The sequence below is a fragment of the Phacochoerus africanus genome, chromosome 12, assembly GCF_016906955.1.
Source record: "Phacochoerus africanus isolate WHEZ1 chromosome 12, ROS_Pafr_v1, whole genome shotgun sequence".
Lineage (NCBI taxonomy): Eukaryota > Metazoa > Chordata > Mammalia > Artiodactyla > Suidae > Phacochoerus > Phacochoerus africanus.
Window position 1 is genome coordinate 46726451 of NC_062555.1, and position 22140 is coordinate 46748590.

At 44.4% G+C, this 22140-nt stretch overlaps 1 protein-coding gene across 6 annotated transcripts in view; it reads left to right on the plus strand.

Moving 5' to 3' along the window:
* The window catches only part of SVIL (supervillin), a 170747-nt gene that overhangs the window by 67929 nt on the left and 80678 nt on the right, over positions 1–22140 (plus strand). For 5 of the 6 annotated variants that reach the window (XM_047754684.1, XM_047754685.1, XM_047754687.1 and 2 more), the window contains exons 7-10: positions 17152–17232; positions 19572–20459; positions 20833–21003; positions 21793–21827. In XM_047754684.1, coding sequence (XP_047610640.1) covers positions 17152–17232; positions 19572–20459; positions 20833–21003; positions 21793–21827 — 1175 coding nt within the window. The remainder of the gene's footprint in view (positions 1–17151; positions 17233–19571; positions 20460–20832; positions 21004–21792; positions 21828–22140) is intronic. The other variant, XM_047754688.1, reaches the window with a different exon arrangement.

The following is a 22140-nucleotide window of genomic DNA, read 5'->3' on the forward strand; positions in this document are numbered from 1 at the left end:
TTAAGGATCCAGCTGTGGCGTGGGTTCGATCCCTGGCCCGGGAATTTCTGCATGTGTGGGCATGGCCCCAAATTTTTAATTAATTAAATCAAATTAAATGCTACAACAGAAGGACACGACTAGCTAATTTCCACTGGGTCTCAGTTTAGGATATGAAATGTGACTGTAATATACACTGACTATAACTTGTAACATATACTATGTAAGTATATGGATCTCGTAGAAAACAGCTGTGTATAAAGAGCACCTTACTGAAAAGATCAGCCAGTAGAAGTCACTGTGTCATAGGATCAACCTATGGAAAATCAGAAAGTCAGACGCCAGGAAAAAAAATGTGTTTCTCAATTTAAATGTCTACATTTAAGTTTAACTTAAATATCTAACTTAAATTTATGTTACATTTAAATATTCAAACCTGGAGTTCCTGTCTTGGCTCAGTTGAAGTGAATCCGACTAGTATCCACGAGGATGCAGGTTCAATCCCTGGCCTCGCTCAGTGGGTTAAGGATCCGGTGTTGCCGTGAGCTGTGGTACAGGTCACAGACATGGCTTGGATCCCACGTTGCTGTGGCTGTGGTGTAGGCCAGCAGCTGTAGCTCTAATTCAGCCCCTAGCCTGGGAACTTCCATGTGCTGAAGGTGTGGCCCGCAAAAAAAAAAAAAAAAAAAAATTCAAATCTCATAAGTGTGATAACCATCTTTAAAATTCAATTTACTTAAACATCCTACTTTACAGTTTGGGATAATTGTCTAGGAGGACTCCTAAATGTATTACCGTTAAGTTCAAACAGGTATTGGTTTTGCAGGTGAACTGAGAAGATAAGAGAACCTGAGGTTAAGCAGATTCCTTCTGGGAAGAAAAAAAAAAAAAGATGTGGGAATATACTCCTGTTGATTCCACATTGGGACAGAACAGCAGATATGCTTGTCTCCATGTGGCATTGACATGCCTAAAACAGATTATTTTAGTTATTGAAGTTTATCAGCCAAAGACCTGCACGGCTTTCTTGATCATCCACACTGCAATTTTATTTATTTATTTATTTAGTCTTTTTTTTTTTTTTTTTTGCCATTTCTTGGGTCACTCCCACAGCATATGGAGGTTCCCAGGCTAGGGGTCGTATTGGAGCTGTAGCTGACAGCCTACACCACAGCCATAGCAATGCAGGATCCAACTCACATCTGCAACCTACACCAAAGCTCATGGCAACCCTGGATCCTTAACCATGTGACCGAGGCCAGGGATCAAACCTGCATACTCATGGGTAATAGATTCGTTTCTGCTGCTCCACGATGGGAACTCCAGGGATCTAATTTCTGATTGCTGTATCGTGAAAACTTTATTATCCTAGTGTCCAAGTTAATCTAATCTAGCCCACATATAATAAATTCTTAATGTGATTTCAAAGTAGTTGTAATAGTAATTAAAACCCTGTTAGAGTTCCCTTTGTGGTGCAGTGGAAACGAATCTGACTAGGAACCATGAGGTTGCGGTTTCAATCCCTGGCCTTGCTCAGTGGGTTAAGGATCTGGCGTTGCCATGAGCTGTGGTGTAGGTCGCAGACTCAGCTGGGATCCTGTGTGGCTATGGCTGTGTTGTAGGCTGGCAGCTGTAGCCCAATTGGACTCCTAGCCTGGGAACCTCCATGTGCCACAAGTGCAGCCCTAAAAAGCAAAAAACAAACAAACAAACAAACAAAAAACAAACAAAAAAAACCTTGTTGTGTATTCCAGGTAAAACAATAGGATACTTAATAGTTGTGTGTGAATTAAAAATCTCAATATTCAGGGAGTTCCCATCGTGGCTCAGTGGTTAACGAATCCCACTAGGAACCATGAAGTTGCAGGTTCAATCCCTGGCCAGCTCAGTGGGTTAAGGATCTGGCGTTGCTGTGAGCTGTGGTGTAGGTTGCAGATGTGGCTCTGATCCCGAGTTGCTGTGGCTGTGGTGTAGGCCGGCGGCTACAGCTCCGATTCTACCCCTAGCCTGGGGACCTCCATATGCCTCGGGAGTGGCCCTAGAAAAAGCAAAAAGACAAAACAAACAAACAAAACTCAATATTCAGGAGTTCCAGCTGTGGCGTAACAGGTTCGGCAGCGTCTCTGCAGTGCCAGTATGCAGGTTCGATCCCCAGCCTGGCACAGTGGGTTAAAGGATCCAGCATTGCCACAGCTTCAGCTTAGGTTGCAACTGTGACTGGGATCTGATCCCTGGCCTGCCAAAAAAGGAAACAAACAAACAAACAAAAACTCAGTGTTCAAAAATATAAATAACTTAAAATCTTAAGAACCGGTTTATTCCTAGGTTATTTAAAGGGGCTTATTACCTGGAAGTTTTTTTGTAAGCCTAACCTTAGCCTCATAGTTCCTTACTTTCATGGAGGAAAGGCTTAAAAGAACTAAGAAATTATAAAAGAGTTTATAAGGAGGCAATGCCTCATTATTTTGAAGCCATTTAAGGCATACAGGTCTATGATTTACCAGCAAAGAAGCATAAGTCATTTCATATATAAGGAAAATACTTGAGATATATTTACGTTAAAAAGGATGGAAAATAATGTGACAGGTATGACGTTGAAATAGCATTAGGATTTATTTTGTAACGACTCCAGCTGTTCAGCCTGTGGAGATGGATTTAAATGCATTAACATTCTGCTAGTTGTCCTTTCTCTAGAGCCAGGAAACTTAAGTGGCAAAAGGTCACTGTTGTCTCACTTCCATTTGAAGAGAAGAAAGACAAAAAATAATTGGTGAACGAAAACAGTAACCAAAGAACCCCCAGTGAGCCAGTAACCACAAGTGAAAATAAGATGGCATCTAACATGGAAATATGTGACAGAAAAGTTTAGACGATTGAGAAATGCCAAAAAAAAAAAAAAAAGGTATCTACAAATAACAAAACAATACCACGTTTGATCGTGCATTTGTTCTAACTGAAATGGAATATTTCTTCTCACTGCTACACTTTGTCATCATGTTGCTCTGCCAGGTTTGGGGGCTGTTAATCTCGGAGTTCAGTCATGCCCATTCCATCATTTCATTTTGCGCTCACGGGAAAGAGGCCGTTTTTGTTTCATTAATTAAATATGAAGACATCACTCATGAACATCACATCAAAAGACAGCCTGTGATGTCCCAAAAATTCAAAGGGGATCCAGATGTAGTTCTTCTGGGCTCTCATCTGTGCTAATGCAGAAATATAAGTACACACAGAGTAATCGTTAATTCTTATACTGTGCTTTACTCTTTTTAAGCATTATAATCTCAGGAATAGTCTTTAAGGCAGTATTTAGCTGAGTAAGTTTTAGAATTATTTAATGTTCAGTTTATGTGATAAAGAAGATGTGTATGTAAGTTACAAGGTCTTTCGTTCAGAAATGCTGTTAGTTGCACAGGAATTCAGGTGAAAACTATTCTGTAGCAAACTTAAGAATATACATAGTAACAGAGAAGTACATACTGTATTAAATATATTACATAATAGTACTATATATATATATAATATGTATATTATAGAGAAATATATATACTGTGTTATATGGTATTATAATATAGTATATGACATATAATAGTTATAGATTATATACTAGTATACTGTATATCATATACTCATATAATTACTATGTATTATAGACTATATATAGTTATATATCATATGCTATATATATATCAGTAATGGAGGATAAAACATCTTCCAACCACTGTTCCCAACCCTGCCAAATCCTGTAAATTTGGAATTTTAGGAATTGTGTTTCTGAGGAGATGTGTTACAGCTATGAACCATTCTCCGTAACTTCGGCCACTGTGAATTTTAGAATAAAATTCAAAGGGCCTGGGAGGCTACATATTATCATTCAGACTTTTCAAAATCTGAGCTCTATTAGAAATCCTAAATGCAAGGCTCTTGTTGAATTTGCTCCTTGGTGCATCTCTTAATATTAAAAATAAAGGGCATTCCCCTCAGCAGTAACAAACTCGAGGACACAGGTTTGATCCCTGGCCTCACTCAGTGGGTTAAGGATCCAATATTGCCATGAGCTGTGGTGTAGGTCGCAGAGGTGGCTCAGATTTGGTGTTGCTGTAGCTGTAAGTGTAGGCTGGTAGCTGTACCTCCAATTCCACCCCTAGCCTGGGAAATTCCATATGCCGCAAGTTCGGCCCTAAAAAAACAAAAAGACCAAAAATAAATAAAAATAGATAAAAATAATAAAACATGCCGTCTTGGTTACTTCCGTGATTAGAGAAACTTACTAACCCCGAGTTCAGCAGCTGTCATTTTTCTGGGCATCAACCATAACTTCCAACATAATTGGAAAGAAGAGCATTACAGCTCATTTCTTGGTGGTGATCTGCTCTTAGCAAACCCTTTTTTTTTTACTTTGTTTTGTTACTCTTTTTTTTTTTTTTTTCACGACTCTCCTGGGATCCCCACCACTTCTCCTCTCACTTGGCAAACTGTCCCATTCTTGATTCCTGGCCAGAAAACAATGGGGTTTTCATGCAGAGTTGAAGCTGATATTTGACCGGAAGAGGAGAGCTGCCATTGGTAAATGATGGTTTGGACAGGGCTTCCCAGAGCAGGGCCCCGTCCAGAATGAACTGCTTCTGCAGCACTGTGACATGCAGACTCCCGCCAGCTGGGAAGGAAACGGGGTTATGTTTCGGTCTTGCCCTTTATTTCGGATTGTGAATCTCCTAGTGAGAGGTTTGCATCAAACACCCCTCTCCTGGAGTTCCCGTAGTGGCTCAGTGGTTAATGAATCCGACCAGGAACCATGAGGTTGCAGGTTTGATCCCTGGCCTCGCTCAGTGGGTTAAGGATCCGGTGTTGCTGTGAGCTGTGGTGTGGGTTCCAGACACAGCTCGGATCCCGAGTTGCTGTGGCTCTGGCGCAGGCTGGAGGCTACAGCTCCAATTAGACCCCTGGTCTGGGAACGTCCATGTGCCACTGGTGTGACCCTAGAAAAAGACAAGAAAAAAAAAAAAAGAAAGAAAAAATCTCTCTCCAGATCCTCATGCTCCTTGTTTTAGCTAATTAGAGAGATGATGAGGGAGGTGACTGCCTCTTGACCCTCTGCGTCCCTGGGTCAGTTCCTGTCCCTACCTGGGCAGCGAGGGTCCTAATACACACTCCCTGTTGGGTCAGAATGACCTGGGAACACACATTGCTGAGGATCTGCCTCTCTAAAGACACCCCTGCATACTATTCAAACATCTGCTTTTGAAGTCTTTTTTTTTTTTTAATTTTTTCTTTTAATTGTTATTTCCCCAACACAATATCTGCTTTTGTATTGTCACGTGATCGCTTTCACCCTTCTGTCCTGTTTCCCCAGGCATCTCCTTTGACCCGATCTACTAGCTTTGGGCTGTTTTATGGTTAACTCATTGCTGTTTTGTTTTTTGTTTTTTTTTTTTTTTTCATTTTATTCTCTTTTCACTGGCACCTATCAATTTATGTCATCATTGAACAAAATCACCCAAAATACTAGCTAGGATATCCTAAAAATTCCAAAGTCTACCAGATTTTTTATTTTATTTTTTTGTTTTTTGGGCCGTACCCACAGCATATGGAATTTCCCAGGATAGGGGCTGAATCGCCAGCCTACATCACAGCCACAGCAACGCCAGATCCAAGCCTCATCTTCAACCTGGGCCACAGCTCATAGCAATGCCAGATCCTAAACCCACTGAGTGAGGCCAGGGATCGAACTCACATCTTCATGGATACAGTAGGGTTTGTTACCAGTGAGCCACAATGGGAATTCCTCTGCCAGATTTTAAATGCCAGAGTGTACCTGTGTGCTTGAACCTACTCCTAGGTGTAGATACAAAGCAATCCTTAGCAGTTTCCCCAAACAAGCAACTTTATGCAAATAAACTGTTAATTTTAATGAGATGCCAAAGTTAATAGCCATTCTTCTTAAGCTGAATAATGTGTTATAATTAGGAGCTGTTATATAATTAGAGCTGGACACCCACAGGGTGAAACTAATTTTACTCTGCTGGATTTGACTTCATTTTGGTGGCAGGAAACACTTTTTTGTCAGTTAACTCTTGGGGGTTATAGGAAGTGAAAGCATGTCATTTCGTTATATACTTAGGGATACAAACCCAGAGCAATTCCTGTCTGTGACAACTTAGGGTGAGTTCTATTTCCTGGTGATAGGATTCTCTGAAAACCAGTTGTCACATCATAAAAAAAGTTCTGGGGAGTTCCCATTGTGGCTCAGTGGTAATGAACCTGACTAGTCACCATTAAGACAAGGGTTTGATTCCTGGCCTCGCTCAGTGGGTTAAGGATCCAGCATTGCCATGAGCTGTGGTGTAGGTCACAGACATGGCTCTGATCCTGAGTTGCTGTGGCTATGGGGTAGGCCAGTAGCTATAGCTCTGATTTGACCTGAAGCCTGGGAACTTCTATATGCTGTGGGTGTGGCCCCCTAAAGGAAAAAAAAAAGGAAAAAAAAGTTCTGTTACATTCAAGGTCACCATCTCATCCATAGTAACCCTATAGCCCTTTCCCAGGAGAAGTAACCTCCACTCCATGGAAAGATGGCTTGCTCCAGGACCCCACAAAATAGATATTTTATGTTTAAGAATTTTAATCTTAAACTCTTCGAACGGGAAGTAACCCTGGAGATTACTGAGTTTAAAAATCTATTTTATACATGGAAAAAAAAAATCCCTAAAGATTAAAGAACCTACGTAACTGGATTAAGGCCATATAGCTGAGTCCATGATCCATCATCCATCCGGTCATTCAAGGTCTCTGAGTCCATCCGAGTTCTTTCCATGACACGCTGCTCTTGTTAGTTATGTCAGTTCTATTTTCCATCAGAGTGGAAAAGAGAGTGTGCCGGTTTTGCCCTTTGAAGGTTAGAAACTTTAGCAAAGAAGATCAGGGGTGTTACAGAAACGGCTTAGGTGGATTTACAGAAGGTATTTAAAAGTCTCATCCTCATAAACAAAATGAAAACGCACAGACCAGGAGGACCCAAACTCAGTAGGCATCTTTCCATCTACCCACACCTTAAAGGTCTTGATCCTTAACCCACTGAGCAAGGCCAGGGATCGAACCTGCAACCTCATGGTTCCTAGTTGGATTGGTTAACCACTGAGCCACAAGGGGAACTCTGAGAATAAATTCTTTATGTGACAGCCAAGATGGCCAGTCCAGTCATGAACGTGAACTGTCAGTACTTCAGGTAGCATTTCACCTGTGAGGTAGTTGAGCTAGTCATTCAAGAAAATTATATTGTGCCAGGCACTGTGCTCCTGGGTGGGCATATTTTTTTTAAAGTGTGGGAAATAACTATAGCACAGAAAGTAAATAAGGTTATAGAAGCCAAGGTCGGTTGCCATGGGAATACCAAGGTGATATTCATTCTTGTTCCTTGGGTAAGTGGTCAGCCTTGACCCAAGTCCTTAAGGATGTGGTGAGTTTTTCTGTCATGGAAGGGAGGCTGCTTTGGGCAAAAAGGCCCAGATGTCCAATGGTATCTAGAAAGGAGGGGAGGAGATGGGACGAGATGAACGGGATGAGGTGGAAAGCCAGGGGAGGACCAAGCATGGAACACCTGTTGACAAGGTGTGCCTTCTCCATGTGGACAGTGGAAGGGTCAGAAGGATTTTAAAGCATTGGTGATGTACTTTAGAAAGATCACTCTGTAAGAGTGTGGAGGATTGGTCTGGAAAATTGATTCCCATCAGAGAAGTCACTAAAGGGATGGTTACCCAGGTGTGAGATGATAAAATCTCTGGTTCCGGCTTTGTCCTGGACATGGTCCCAATTGGCATTTCATTAGATGACCTGGGAGATATGGGTGATAGGGTGGTCAGATTTTTGGAGAAGGGGTTATAAATATATTTGATGATAGAAAAAAGAGAGGGATGAGGATGGGGCAGAGAGAGTGAAGAGATCAGAGAGAAAGAATGTGGAGAAAGAGATAACAAGAGCATGGAGGCAAAGGAGCATGTGGAGCAGTGGTTGGAAAGCAACAAGGTGGAATTTGATAAAGTCTTGTCTTTAGAAGAAAAATAATCAGTGTATAATGTCAGAGTTGGGAAAACCCCATTTAACCACAGTTCATGGGAAAGAGACCTAGAGATTTTGGTTGACAATAAGTTCTTTTTTTTTTTTTTGCCTTTTCTAGGGCCATACCTGCAGCATATGGAGGTTCTCAGGCTAGGGGACTTATCGGAGCTGTAGCCACTGGCCTACACCACAGCCACAGCAACTCAGGATCCGAGCCACGTCTGCAACCTACACCACAGCTCACGGCAACACCGGATCCTTAACCCACTGAGCGAGGCCAGGGATGGAACCCGCAACCTCATGATTCCTGGTTGGATTCGTTAACCACTGAGCCACAAGGGGAACTCCAACAATAAGTTCTTTATGTGACAGCCAAGATGGCTGGTCCCAACATCGGGGACACTTATGAACGTGAACTGTCAGTACTTGAGGTAGCACGGGTCCACCCGTGTTCTGCTGTGGTCAGGTCACATCTGGGTATCTCATTCTCATTGGGCTCTCAACCCGTGAGAACACCTTCAGAGAGTCCTTCCCATCAGCCTGCTTTCTTGACCCTTCCAGGTCTGTATAACCTTCTCCCTGTCTTCATAGAAACTGGAGTCCTATTTGGAGTGTCTTACACATTCTCTGATGCTTAGACTCCCAAACCAGTCTGTTCTTCTCAGTATCAAATCGTCCTTTTCCCAGCGCAGTTATAAAGCTGAAGCTTGACTTGGCATAGAGGGATGATGATTCTGCTCAAAGGGGGAAAGGGGAGAATGAGATCATGAGCCAAACGAGGCATCTCATCCATGCAGCTTCGTTGCATCTCAGATCTCAGGAAGAGGGACATTTAAATGCCCAACATCCTACAACAGAACCGACACATTCTGAAAAGGATGTTAGCAATTTTGTCTTCCCCCAAATATGACACCATGAATTTGATGTTAAGCCAATCCTTCAGATTGGTAAGGATCTCTCTGTGATAGCTTCACTTAAGTAGAAGCCTTGCAGGAAGGGTGGATACCGTGAACGGCCACTTTCCTGTCTCCTCTGCTGCTGTTCAGCATCTAGCACATACCAAGGGGCTCAGTCAGTCATTTCTAAATAAATATTCTGTTCTTTTCTGTGTCTTCAAAAAGTTTCAAGAAATGATAGCAGGGAGTTCCCTTTGTGGCTCAGCAGTTAACGAACTCAACTAGGATCCATGAGGATGTGGGTTCGATCCCTGGCCTCCCTCAGTGGGTTAAGGATCTATTGCCATGAACTGTGGTGTAGGTTGCAGACACGGCTTGGATCCTGCATTGTTATAGCTGTGATGTAGGCAGGCAGCTACAGCTCCGATTCGACCCCTAGCCTGGGAACTTAAAAATATATGCCTCAGATGCAGCCCTAGAAAGCCAAAAAAAAAAAAAAAGATAGCAGTGCTGCTTGAAATAGACAATCTGCAAACCATTTATCAGCCCACAGCCTCTAACGGACTTTACAAGGGGTAGAAGTCCTGGGTCGTTGCCTTCATCAAGAAAGTGGGAAGAAAACATCAGGCTCAGGGGACAGTCGTTTCCATTCCACAAGCTTTTTATCCAGTTGCAGCCCAGGGGACCTCAATCACCAGGACCCACTTGGAGGACCCCTTGTTTAGACTCTGAGGCTCTTTGCACTTTGTCTGGAGTTGGAATCCTTGTATGTGCTCTTGAGTCCATGTGCTCATAAGTGCTGTTCAGCTGTCAGTGGGAATCGTGATAAGGGAGCAGAAAAGCCACTGACTGCTTTGGGGGACTCAGTCTGCAGCTGATTCTGGGCTGGTCTCATGACTAAGGCCGAGGAGTTCCTCCATGACTTTGCAGAGTTCCTTCTTTACCAGCCACGCCGGAGACGTGGACACCCGAATCCAGTGGGGAGGAGTTCCCGGATGGCCTAGTGGTTAAGAATCCAGCACTGTCATGGCTTGGCTTGGGTTTGATCCCTGGCCCAGGAACTTCTGTATGTCTCAGGCGAAAGCAACTCAGCAGGAGCTGCTCCAGCCCCTGCCCCAGACTCAGTCCCCTCTATCTGCACATCTGTCTGCCACTGCCCCTTCTTGGCTGCAACTGCAGCATTTAGACCTTTAGCCCCAACATTAGCTCCCAGGGAGCCTGGAAGAAATTGGTCCTCTCACCTGTTTAACATGCTTCTGCCCAAGACTCTCTTTCTACCTTTTAATTACTCAAGAAGCCCTCACACTGTCATTCAACAGTGGTATATATATCTTTTTAGGGAGCACCTGCAGCATATGGAGGTTCCCAGGCAGGGGTCAAATCGGAGCTGGAGCCGCCAGCCTACACCACAGCCACAGCAACACCAGATCCAAGCCACATCTACGACCTACACCACAGCTCACAGCAACGCTGGATCCTTAACCCACTGAGTGAGGCCAGGGATCAAGTCTGTATCCTCATGGATGCGAGTCAGATTCATTTCTGCTGAGCCAATGGTGATATATTTTTAAATCGAGGTAGAATTTATGTCACATAAAATGTGCATAGGAGATCCTGTCGTGACTCAGCAGTAGCAAACCTGACTAGTATCCACGAGGATTTGGGTTCCATCCCTGGCCTTGCTCAGTGGGTTAAGGATCCGTTGCCGTGAACTGTGGTGTAGGTCCCAGATGCGGCTTAGATCCCACATTGCTGTAGCTGTGGTGTAAGCCAGCAGCTGCAGCTCTGATTCCATCCACAGCCTGGGAACTTCCATATGCTGCAGGTGTGGCCCTAAAAAAAAAGAAAAGAAAATATACATAGTATTTTAAGTACTCAGGTTGATGAGTTGGGGGAAAGGTAGAACCATTACCCCAGTCAAGAGAAGGTGGCTGTCACCACTGGGCCTCTGTCCTCCAGCACTGATCCTTGACTTTGGAAGGACCCTAATCAGCTCCCCTAGCCTGGCAATATCGTATATTCAACTCATTATGTTTGTATGACACTAATCCTTCCCACTGTTACTTTTTGAACCTTAATTAGTAAAGCTTTAATTATTAAAAATAGTTAAACATAATGTTAAGGGGCACTGCATAAAATAAAAGCATCCATGCCAGACTTCAAAAATAAAAGGAGTTCCCATCATGGCTCATCGGAAATGAATCTGACTAGCATCCATGAGGACACAGGTTTGATCCCCAGCCTCGCTCAGTGGGTTAAGGATCCAATAGTGCCATGAGCCGTGGTGTAGGTCACAGATGTGGCTCAGATCCTTCGTTGCTGTGGCTGTGGTGTAGGCCGACAGCTACAGCTCCGATTAGACCTCTAGCCTGGGAACCTCCACAGGCTCCAGATGTGGCGTTAGAAAGATGAAAAATAAAATAAATAAATAAATAAATAAAACTATCCAAGAATTCCCCCGTGGCACAGTGGTTTAAGGATCCGTCATTGTCAGTGCAACAGCTCAGGTTGTTGCTGTGGCTTGGGTTTTAACCCTGGCCCTGAACTTCCGCATGGTTCAGGGGTGATCCGAAAAAAAGAACTACCCAGGTGTGATCCTTTTTTTCCCATGTTTTAAAACACTCACCTGCTATTATTAAATTTCTAAAACAATGGCCCCTGGACCCCAGAAAGAAATTTTGTACCTTTTTTGGGGGGCCACACCCACGACATATGAAGGTTCCCAGGCTAGGGATCCAATCAGAGCTGTAGCCACTGGCCTACGCCACAGCAATGCAGGATCCAAGCCGCATCTGTGACCTACACCATAGCTCATGGCAATGCTGGTTCCCCAACCCACTGAGCGAGGCCTGGGATCGAACCCGCATCCCCATGGATACTAGTCAGATACCCCTGAGCCATGACAGTAACTCCTCCACATATTTATTAATTTTGGCTGCAAATGACAGAACCCAACTCAAAATTAGGAAAAAAGAGTATATTCTACTTGCAATGGAAAGAAGATAGTTCTAGGCTTTAGCCAAAGAGAGATTGAGGGGTTCCAGCAATATACCCAAAGTCATACTCTCATTTTCTATCTTTTTAATACTGTATTTTTCCCATGTACATATGATATCTCTCCATTTTTTGAGATATTCTTTTGAAATGATGTGTCTTGTCATCTGAGCCTGGACCTCCCCTAAGAACCCCTGCAGTGCTTGTGGTGGAAAACTTGGCCCTAGACTTCCATTGTGTTTCATAGTTTTGGGGTGCCTGGGAATTAGCCAGATCAGTCTGCACTTCCATCTACCACTTGAGGGGGGTCCAAGGCATGCTTTTAATCAGAAGGAAGAGATTGGGGATGGCTGTTTGATATCAAGTGGTTGGGAAAGCCTCTCTGACAATCGTTGAGCAGAGACCTACGTAAAGAGAGGCAGCAAGGCACGTGTCCATGGAGGTGACGGGTCCAGGAGGAGCAGCCCCTGCAAAGGCCGCAGTGGACATCCATCAGGTGTGGGGTGTTTGAGGACACCCCTGGTCACCAGTAGGGCAGGAGCATGATAGGGGGTGGAGTAACAGGGTGACAGTGGGAGGTATGTGGGGTGAGGTGGGCAGGTCAGCAGGGACCTACTGCTCATCAGGAGGACCTTGGGTTTGGCTCTCAATGGTGTATGGAGCCATCTAAGGGTTTCGAAGAAAGGAGTTCCCATCGTGGCTCAGTGGCTAATGAACCCGAGCTTTAGAGGTGCAGGTGCTGAGGAGGAATCGACAAGGAAGGGGATGAGTGAAAGAGAAGGCAGGTGAAGGGGTGACCACCTGTATCCAGTGCTGCAGTGGGTACGTTGGAGGTGGGACGAGAAGCAGCCACATTGTGTGACACAGAGCAGACCGAGGGATCAGGACAGCCTTGTGGACAATAAGTGTTTCATGAAATTTAGGTCTCTCTCCACCTGCCCCACTTCTTTTTCTGGATTCGGTGACAGAAAACCTCATCCCATTGAGCGCCTTAGCCAAACTCAAGGGTCCTGAAAAACTTGCTGAAATGCTGTTCCGAGGCCCTCCTGCTTTGAATTAAGATGAATTCCCAGTGAGCCTGGACCCACTCTCCTTGCAGTCACTGGAGTAGCCTCCGACCTGAGGCTCTATCTGTATCATCTCTTTAAAACGTGGTACCCGGAGTTCTCGTTGTGGCTCTGTGGGTTAGGAACTGACTAATATCCATGAGGATACGGGTTTGATCCCTGGCCCTGGTCAGTGGGTTAAGGATCCAGCATTGCCATGAGCTGTGGTGTTAGGTCGTAGATGTGGCTTGAATCTAGTGTTTGCTGTGGCTGTGGTGTAGGCTGGCGGCTACAGCTCCGATTCAGCCCCTAACCTGGGAACCTCCATATGCTGTGGGTGCAGTCCTAAAAAAGAAAAAAGTGACACCAGTAACTCACAGAGGTGGTCATTGAGAGGAAAGGCCAGGAGGAGACCCGCATTGACAAGCTAGGGTCTCTACGTGATGCCTTCACATTCGTTTATTTCTCATCACCTATATTTGTAATTATTGTATGTGAAATATCGAAATTTGAATATCCACCATCATGGTAGTGGTTATTTGGCTTTTTGGCTAGTGGCCCATCTAAGTTGTGATGGATCAATGGATCCCAGCCAAGTCCCTCTGGGTCTAGATGTGATTTTCATTTTACAGATGCTGATTTTGACATATTCTTAAACAAGCCCCTGATCATTTTGTTTTCTTTTGTTTGTTTTCATTTCTTTTTTGTTTTTTATTTTATTCTTCTGGTTTTATTGGGATATAATGGACATACAGCACTTTGTACGTTTCAGGGGTACAGCATCATGCTTTGACTTACATCGTGAAATGATGACCACAATAAGTTTAATCAACATTCATCTCATATAGATACAAAATTGGAGAAATAGAAAAAAGTATTTTTAACCTTGTATATCAGCTATAATTAAAAAAAGATTTAAATTAAATAAATTAACCTTCAACAAAAACAAAAAAAAAAGAAAAGGAAAAGGTATTTCTTCCTCGTGATGAGAACACTTGGGATTTGCTCTCTTAACTCTTTTTTTTGTCTTTTCTAGGACTGCACCCGCAGCATATATGTAGGGTCCCAGGCTAGGGGTCTAATTGGAGTTGTAGCCGCCAGCCTACCCCAGAGCCACAGCAACATGGCATCCAAGCTGCATCTGTGACCTACACCACAGCTCACAGCAACACCGGATTCTTAACCCACTGAGCAAGGCCAGGGATCGAACCTGCAACCTCATGGTTCCTGGTCAGATTCATTAACCACTGAGCCACGACAGGAACTCCTAACTCTTATGTAAACCATACAGCAATGTTAATTATATTCACCAGGTTGTACATTACATCCGTAGACCTTATTTATCTTGTAACTGGCCTGATAATTTTTGAGGGTGATGTTGACCCAAGTTTTTTTTTTTTTTTAGGGCAGCACCTCTGACATATGGGAGTTCCTAGGCTAGGGGTCGGATCAGAGCCTCAGCTGCCGAACTACACCATAGCCACAGCAACTCAGGATCTGAGCTGCATATGCAACGTACACCACAGCTCATGGCAATGCCAGATCCTTAACCCACTGAGCAAGGCTGGGGATTGAACCTGCATCCTCATGGATCCTAGTTGGATTCATTTCTGCTGAGTTACAGTGGAAACTCTAACTCAAGTTTTATTCTGATCAATGAAGGTTATATTCAGAAAGTTAGACAGCATATGACACAGTTTACAAAGCACTCTATTGTATAGAAAGCATTTGAGCCTTAAAATAACTCTGTGATGTAAGCATATGATTTTAAAAAAAAACATAAAAAAAAGTATCTGTTACTCTCTCTTCTCCTATATCCTAACCTTCTTTGTTGCCTCCTTTCTTTGCTGATAACGCTGAATTACTCTTATGTTTAAGTGTTGAGATTAGACTCTTTATTATTAGAACTAAAAATGGCTCCCATACATGTGAATTTTTAATGTACCATGGGCTAAATTGCTATAATGCTGGAGACAGGTTTGGGTGTAGAAAGACTGAAGAAACATAAGTTCATGCCTAATGGTGACAGGTTTCAGTGGTCACAGCAAAAGGCACATTAGTGGTGACCCATAGATTCTTGCCTGTGAGCTTGAATCAAAACTCAAAATGATTATTTTTTAATCTTTAGAGATGATTTTATAGGAGTTCCCTGGTGGCCTAGTGATTAAGGATCTGGCATTGTCATTGCTGTGGCTCGGGTTGCTGCTGTGGCACAAGTTCAGGTCCTGGCCTAGGAATTTCCGCATGCTGTGGGTGCAGCCAAGAAAAATGAATTTAGAAAATTAAGAGAATTGTATTTTGTCCTGTACTTTTGGAAAGGACTCTGATCCAAAATGTGTTTCAAGCTGACATTGACAGTGTCTTATAGGCAGGTTGGTAAGGTTTTGAGCTGGTAAATATTTTAATTAGCATGGAGAATTTCCATGCTTTCTTCCCACATCATGAGAGGGGACAGGCCAGTGGCTTCAGTACCCTTCCTGTGTCTTGCTTTACATAGTTACTGCAAGGTTTTCCTTGCCTATGATTTTTTAATAAAATATGTCAGCCTGGCATTATTATTTTGTTGTAGTCAACCTTGCACTACATTTGATTAGGTGTTGAGGAATGAGTGTGTACATCATATATTCTCTTGCCTAGCTCAGTGTAAGTCCTTTAACAGCTGCCATGATGCCTCATTCACCTTTGCTACTTGTTAAGAGCCCAATTTAGTGCTTTATGCATAGTTGAAACTCAGCAAACATTTATTGATCGGCCTTGCATTAGTACTTGGTAACTCAGGTTGGCTGTGTTATTCAGAGGAAAATGTAAACTAGCAATTAAAGATATGATCTTATTGGAGTTCCCATTGTGGCTCAGCGAGTTAAGGACCTGACATTGTCTCCGTGAGGATGCAGGTTTGATCCTTGGCCTCACTCAGTGGGTTAAGGATCTGGCATGGCCATAAGCCATGGCATAGACCTCAGCTATAGCTCCTATTTGACCCTAGCCTGGGAACTTCCCAGGTGCAGCCTTAAAAAGAAAAAAAAATATATATGATTTTTTTTAATTTGTTGCCTTTTTTTTTTTTTTGTCTTTTTGCCTTTTCTAGGGCCACTCCCACGGCACATGGAGGTTCCCAGGCTAGGGATCTAATCGGAGCTATCGCTGCCGGCCTACGCCAGAACCACAGCAATGGGGGTTCCAAGCCACGCCTGCGACCTACACCACAGCTCACAGCAATGCCAGATCCTTAACCCAATGAGTGAGGCCAGGGATCGAACCCGCAACCTCATCGTTCCTAGTTGGATTTGTTAACCACTGCGCCACGACAGGAACTCCCTGTTGCTTTTTTTGATGTATATTGTTTTGCACAGATGCTACTTTTATATTTGGCTATTTACCAGGGTACCTTAACAGAACTTATAGCAATAAATTAACGTATGTTTTTAATGCAACTTCTTTCAAGAGAATTGTCTGGTATTTGTAGGCAGAGTGTGACTATAACAGACTGTTGATACTTTCAGATGACCGAAAAACACTTTATTTGGTGACTTCAGATATACTTATTCTGTCTCTTGATTTTCAGTAATGAACCCAACATCCTGAGAATTCTATGAACTGAATAGGAACCCCATGGCAAAGCATGCTTAGACATTAGCAAAAGCCAGGATTTTTCTTTCCGTAACAGAAATCAGCCTTGAGGGGAGTTCCCATTGTGGCTCAGTGGGCCAAGGACCCGACATTGTCTCTGTGAGGATGCAGGTTTGATCCCTGACCTTGCTTAGTGGGTTAAGTATCCAGTGTTGCTGTGGTGTAGGTCACCACTGAAGCTCAGATTCAAGCCCTAGTCCAGGAACTTCCACATGCCACAGGTGCAGCCATAAAAAGAAAAAAAAAAAAATCAGCCTGCAGGGTTTTAAGGTATAACAATTCAGTCTTGGAGCTCCCGCCATGGCGCAATGGGCTTGGCAGTGTCTTGGGAGCATTGGGATGTGGGTTCAATCCCTGGCCTGGCTCAGTGGGTTAAGGATCTGGCATTGCTGCAGCCACAGCTTGGTTCCTGACTGTGGCTCTGATCTGATCCCTGGCCTGGGAGCTCCATATACCACAGGGTGGCCAAAAATTTTTTAAAAATGAAGTCTGTGTGTATAGCAGCAACATCATAGACATCAAACTAAAGTTTTGTTTTTTGTACACAATAGTCCCGGGAAACCCACATATGAGTGGTTTCTCCAGAAAGATTCCGAAGGGGACACACCTTCTCTTATCAACTGGCCTTCCAGGTACCTCCCAAGCTGCACCTCCCCCTCGGCTGACTTGCACCAAAACTAACCCTTCTTGGCCTCCTTTTAGTAGCAGGGCTCTTGGAAGCCACGTGTTCACAGGGGCCACTGCAAGTTACTTTCTGAACAGTTTTGCTTTTCTCCTGCTGCTGCCCTAACCCCTGCTAATAGTATTTACCTTCGCTTCTCTTTGTGAAAGCCTCTTGTCTGCACCCTTTTCTCCTTTCTCGCCACCCACGTGCTGCCTGCAGGGGGCAGTAGCGAGGAGGTAACAGCATCTCTGCGGGGGCTCTCCTGACTCAGGCGAACCAGCTAGCATCCTAGGTTGCCGGTTTCCCAACCAGCTGTTCACGTGTCACAGCTCCGTGTAGGGCACGTGGTTTTAAAAGCAGGCAAAACCCCTTATCGGGTTCATTTTTAAGGTTGGGGGCAGGGAGAGGCGGAAAGAGTAAGAATGAATAAGTCATTGGCAGGACAAAGCACCCATATATTGAGTTTCTAACGGTCACTTTGTTCTTGGCTGAGGACAACATTCAGATTGTCTCTGATGAGAAGGACACATTCCACAGGAGAACTTGAACCACATTTCAGCTGCCTTTTGATTAGCAAAGCTTATAAATATGAAAACCTCCAACACTGGCTAGCCGCTGGGAAAAATAACAACTCAGAATGCTTTTTATCCCTGGAATTCTTCATAGTAACTGCCTTTTCTGTGTCCTTCATTTTTCTTTGATAAAATATACATAGATATCCTGCATCTTATGTTTAAAAAAAACCATGGAGGTGTTTAGATCAAACTTTGCAGGGGGTCTTTGTCCTTTAAGGAAATAGTCCCTTCTAAAAAAGTGAATCTCGGCAATTATTTTTGTTGACTAATCTTATGTAAATGAAGGTTTTACATTCCCCAAGAAAGCACTTTTCCCACTTCAAAAGCATTCTGTATTTTTTAAAGATCATCTCCCATCAGTAATCCATTTTTCAGCAGTTTGAATGGTTTCACCTTCTTCACTAGGTGATACTTTTTAAAAAGTAAAAATAATAATGAGTTTGCACCATTGAACCTTACTCTTTGCTAAGCTCTAAACCCTGTGCCTTGCCAACATCACCCATTCCATCTTGCCACGATTACTTCCATTTGAAAGGTAAAGCAGCTGAGGCAGGTAGGTTACCTGAGACCACACAGCTCCAAGTGGCCAAGTCAGGCTTTAAAAAGAGGTCTCCTGGGACCCACAGCTGGAGCTCCCGGCCAATTTGCTTCTGCAGTAGTAAGAAAAGGTCGGAGTTCCTGTCATGGCTCAGCATTTAATGAACCCAACTAGCATCCATGAGGATGTAGGTTTATCCCTGGCCTTGCTCAGTGGGTTAAGGACCTGGCATTGCCATGAACTGTGGTGTAGGTCACAAACTCAGCTTGGATCCCGAGTTGCTGTGGCTGTGGATGTGGTGTCGGCCTGGGAACCTCCATATGCTGTGAGTGTGGCCCCAAAAAAGACAGAAAAGAAAAAGGAAAGTTCAGTCGCTTTGATGATGGATTTCAGTTTTGCTCTCAGATAGATAGATAGTTCTAGAAACAACCAAGAGCCCTGTCTTTTTAGATGAGTTTTTCCCTGAGGGCCTAATGATAGTTCCAGAGGGGAGAAAATAATTCAGCACATTAACCTTTCAACAGAGATCTTTCCTCTAACATTCTTCTTAGTGCTTGACTTGTGAGAAGTGATGTCTTAACTGGTCACACGTTTTCTGAATGAATGGAGCCTGCATGGCATGAAAAAGCTTGTGACCATTTCGTTGAATGCTTGAAAAGGGGTGATCCTTTGTAGTATCTTGAGCTCAAGAAAAAATAACAATAATCGCGAATGTTCTGCTATTTCCAGGAGACAGTGAAATTACATTTGGTCTATAAACAGCATCCCTGCCTGGAAACGACCCCCCCACACCCACCCCAGTCCATAGAAGAGGCCATATATGTGGAACGCTTACTGATTCAGAGCCACCCTTATGCATAGGGGTGGTGCATATTAATGAAGTCTTCTGTGGCTTCTGAATATTCATTTAGTCGGAAGGCATCTGTTCCAGGGTAGCATGTGAACCCTCTTAGCTTTACAGCAGAGTGACTTCGGCCTCACTTACATGGATAATGTGTGCGCATTTGGAATCTCAGAGTCCTTTCTCTGGCAAGTGCCAGTGGTTTCGGACCCTGACGGCCCCCCCCCTTCCCCCTCCCCCCCCTCCAAAATGCTTTTCCGTTCTCTGAGCATCTCTGATCTGCACACCCGTGCTCTCTTCCCCTTTAAGCAGTTACTCCACTTGGCCACTTAAAACCCTTTTCTTTCTTAAAGAGTTAAAGTTAGAGAAAAATTGGTGAGAGAGGAGAGCGCTCGGAGCAGCCCCGAACTCGCCTCGGAGTCCCTAACTCAGAGGAGACACCAGCCAGCGCCAGGCCATCCGCTGGCCTTTCAGTCGGAAAACTCCGCCTTCGAGAGGGTCTCGGGCAGGGTGGCCGGCTCAGCCCGACAGCCCATCCGAGGCTACGTCCAGCCGGCCGATACCATTCACACCATCACTCTGGTGACGTCGGACACCCCCGCACACACCCCTGAGTCCGGCTGGGTGGGGCCAGCCGCCCGTGATGTCACAGAACCTCCCGCCTCGAAGGTTCTAGAAGGCGAGCAGAGCGCTACCCCAGCTCTCCATATCAGTGAATCAAAAGGAGAAGAAGAGGTGTCTTTTTCGGAAGGTCTCAAGAAAGGTGGGAAAACGCTTGTAGCTTTGGAGGATCATGGCCTCGGGAGAAGCCGGGAGGACCGGCCTGGAGCCAGGGACATGAATGAACCTGTGAGAAGCACCGTCACCTTGGAAACGGGGAACGAACCAGAAAGCCCTGTCCGCCCACCTCCCGCTCAGCACTCGCCACCGCCACCGCCGCCGCCAGAGAGGACCGGCAGGAGCGAGATGGTGGTGTACGTGCAGAGCGAGTCTGGACCCCAAGGTCCCAAAAAGGAGGCGTCCACCAGGAAGCACAAGGTCCTCACCCGCTCCCTGTCTGACTACACGGGCCCCCCTCAGCTTCAGGCCCTGAAGGCCAAGGCCGTGGTGTCCAAGCCAGACCCAGAGCCGCAGAGGTCCAAGGCTGAGCTGGAGATGGGCCAGCTAGACACCAAGGTCTCTGTCGCCCAGCTGCGTAACGCCTTCTTGGAGTCAGCCAGTGCCAGCAAGAAACCTGAACTGTAGGTGTTATTGAACGTGTCCCTCCCCTTGTATCACTTGCACGTCCTTGGCAGAGTTACTGAGTTATTCACTCGTCATCGTCGTGTGTGGTGTCCTGCTTCAAGTCTAATAGCTTAGCTCACCAGTGTGTACAGGGCAGACCCTACAGACATGGCTCCATGACTACCACTCTGCTTCGCCTACTAATGGGGAGCTCTAGAGTGTGGGGTTTCTGGAATGTTCCACCTCCCGGCCTGCATGGGAGAGGCATGTGTTGGGGTTGGGCGGTGTCCATGCCTTGACCCACTGAGATGCCTAAACCTTTGCTTTATTCCTTCTCTCTGACCCCGCCCCATCTCCCTTCTGTCTACTTTCTCCCCACCATCCTAAAAGCCATCCCCGGGTTGAGAGGTCAAGCAAAGGAGTTGGCTTGCCTACCTGTGTGGAGCGGGAGAGAGGGCCCCGGAAACCGAGACGCTATTTCTCTCCTGGTGAAAGTAGAAAGACTTCTGAGAGATTTAGAACCCAGCCCATAACCTCAGCAGAACGAAAGGAGACGGATAGGTAGGCACGTGTCTGTGAAGTTTGTGAGTCCAGGAGCTTAAATCCTACGGGATGTCCACCCCAGGGGCTGTCCTGATGCGGTTTCAGTGGGATGTGATGATTCCATAATTCCGTCTCTGCAACAAGGAGATACATTACTTGGCTCTTAGAAATGTGTTTATTTAACGATTCGTGAAAATATCACCGTACAGTGTTTTTTTAATTTTGTGGGAGTGTCGTTGACTTAACGGTGTTGTATTAGTTTCAGGTTTACGGCAAAGTGAATCACTTATCCGTATACATATATCCCTTCTTTTTTTCCCCACCCTACGGTTTCAGATCGCATTCAGATGGTAAGGAGTGAGCAACATTATTCATTTAATGTTCTTAAATTCTTATGCTCCTGTTAAATTAGAATCTGGACTGACTGTCCACCAGATTTTACAGTGAAAATCATTTTAAAGGCTTTTATGTTCATTCTATCACTGTGCATTTTTATTGTGTCATAGGCTAATGCATTAAAATGAAGGGGTTCGTCTATTATTATCAGTTGTGTTTAATAAGTCAAACTTATTGATAAGTCCTGGTGTGTCTTGAGGTGAACACCTGGCTGGGCTGTGTGCACACGTACCCCACAGAGTCCGTCATTGCTGTGTGTCGTGCATATTCACAACTAGAATCGCCACCAGGAGGATATTCTTTAAGAGGCTTTAATTGCACTTTTATTTTTACTTTTCATTTGATGCTTTCCTTGGGTCTTCCACTCCCACCAGCTCACGGTTTGTCATTTTTTGCTAATGTCTTTCCTAGGTCGACGTCACATTCAGAAATGCCAGCTGCGGAGGGCAAGTATCTCTTTGTCTTTTTCGTCTTTATCTTCCACCCGGATTAAATTTAGATAATCAGATGTTTGCTTTTGGAGAGAATGAGATTATGGAAGCTATTGCTTTCTTTTCTGCAGGTTTCTTCCTGTGAATATAATTAAAACTAGTTGAGATTTTTGCAGAGCTTTCCCTTATTTCTGAGAGTTAGAGAGCTGTGAAGTGACCCGTATCAATGCAGCTGATTTGAATCAAAGAAGCAGGTTTTTCTTGTTACTTTCTTGTTACTGTTTAACAATGAAGAAAAGCAATTCCTTCTGCAAAATCTATTCCTAAT